This window comes from Silene latifolia, chromosome Y, assembly GCF_048544455.1.
Source record: "Silene latifolia isolate original U9 population chromosome Y, ASM4854445v1, whole genome shotgun sequence".
In the NCBI taxonomy this organism is placed as follows: Eukaryota; Viridiplantae; Streptophyta; class Magnoliopsida; order Caryophyllales; family Caryophyllaceae; genus Silene; species Silene latifolia.
The window spans coordinates 147,597,931-147,599,585 of NC_133538.1; the positions used below are offsets into that span (position 1 = coordinate 147,597,931).

Sequence of the window (1,655 nt, forward strand, 5' to 3'; positions counted from 1 at the left end):
TTTTAGGGGTATGATACATATTTTTTGTGGCTGCACTCAGGCTACATGTTCACCCAAGTTGCCTACGTACTTGCAAAGTAGAAACACCACTTCACAAGATCAAGCCGACGTAGTTCATAGAGGTTTGTAGTTTAGACTCTTGCTTAGGAGCATGGTTTGGAGTTTTACGCTCTTTCTTAGGAGCATGGCTTGTAGTTTAGACTCTTGCTTAGGAGCATGGCTTTTTTAAGAGTAGTAACGTTTAAGAAATTTCCCATTTATTGGACCTATGAGCACACCGTCTTCATCCGCATTCTTGTATGCGCCATTTGTGTAAACCTCTTGTACCACATACAGGCCATCTCACTTAGAGGTAAATTTACCAACTGGCCTGTGTGAGGTGATAATTGGTCTTTGTATTGTAAGGACTAGGTCTCCTACTTGAAAAGAACGAGGACATACTTTTTTGTTGAATGCTCGCGACAACCTTGTTTGATAACATTGGAGCTTCTATTGGGCCTCTAGTCTTTTTTCATCGAGTGCCTCAGACTCTGCTAAACGTAACTTGTCATTTTCATCTTCTGTAAGTTTCTCTTGAATAGCAATGCGTAAGGATGAGATCTGCATTTCTAACGGCAACACAGCCTCTACTCCATTCACCAAAGCATACGGGGTTGCTTGAGTAGGAGTTTTGTATGTGGTACGATAGGCCCACAATGCCTCTCCAATTCTTTCATGCCAATCTCGCTTTGATTTTGCTACTACTTTTCTCAACAAGTTACAAAGTGTCTTGTTAAAGCCTTCAGCCAAACCATTTGCAGGAGCGTTGTACATCGATGACTTCTATTGTCTGAATTTGAACTTCTCTCCTAAACTTGTCATCAGATGGTTATCGAACTGTTTCCCATTATCAGTTATGATACGTTGTGGTACACTATATCTATATATTATTTGAGTCGGATGAAATTCACAGCATTTTCCTTCTTGACTTCCCGTAATGTGATGGCTTCTGCCCATTTTGAGAAATAGTCATTACAAGCGAGAATATACTCGTGTCCATTTGAGGCTTTCGGAGTGAGAGGTCCTACAATGTCAAGTTCCCAAGCTGCAAAGGGCCATGAAGATACAGTCGGGTGTAACAGCTCTGGCCGCTAATGTATGAAGTTTGCGTAGAACTGACAAGGTTGACACTTTTTCGCGAAGTCCATGCAGTCTTGAACCATGGTTGGCCAGTAATACCCCATTATCTTTACACGATCATGAAGTTTAGGTCCAGATTGGTGAGCGCCACAAATACTAGAGTGAGCTTCGTGTATTGCTTTAGTACCTTCATCTTTATTTAGACATCTCAACGAGTGTCCTAGGAAAGAGCGTCTGTAGAGTGTCCCTTTGTAATGAAGAAATTTTAGAGCACGTCAACGTACCTCTAACTTGTGCCTGGGATCATCAGGTAATTTATGGTGGTCCAAGCAATCGATGATAGGTTGGCGCCAGTCATCCTCATCAGCCGTGTAGACGCAAATCATGTTTGTTGTATCTATATCTTCTACTCTTTCAAGCAAAGGTATTTCCCAGCGATTGTAGACTGGCACTTGCATAGATTCTTCTTCCCCTAGTGCCAAAGTGGCTGCAAGGTTAGCAAGCGCGTCAACCAACTTATTGGAAATCCTCGGTAC

General features: G+C 42.2%; 1 protein-coding gene across 1 annotated transcript; it reads right to left on the reverse strand.

Moving 5' to 3' along the window:
- Positions 1 to 489: 489 nt before the first annotated feature.
- LOC141629140 (uncharacterized) lies at positions 490 to 813 on the reverse strand. Its single transcript, XM_074442190.1, has one exon. It carries the CDS (start codon positions 811 to 813, stop codon positions 490 to 492), a length of 324 nt encoding a protein of 107 aa, XP_074298291.1.
- Positions 814 to 1,655: the final 842 nt, after the last annotated feature.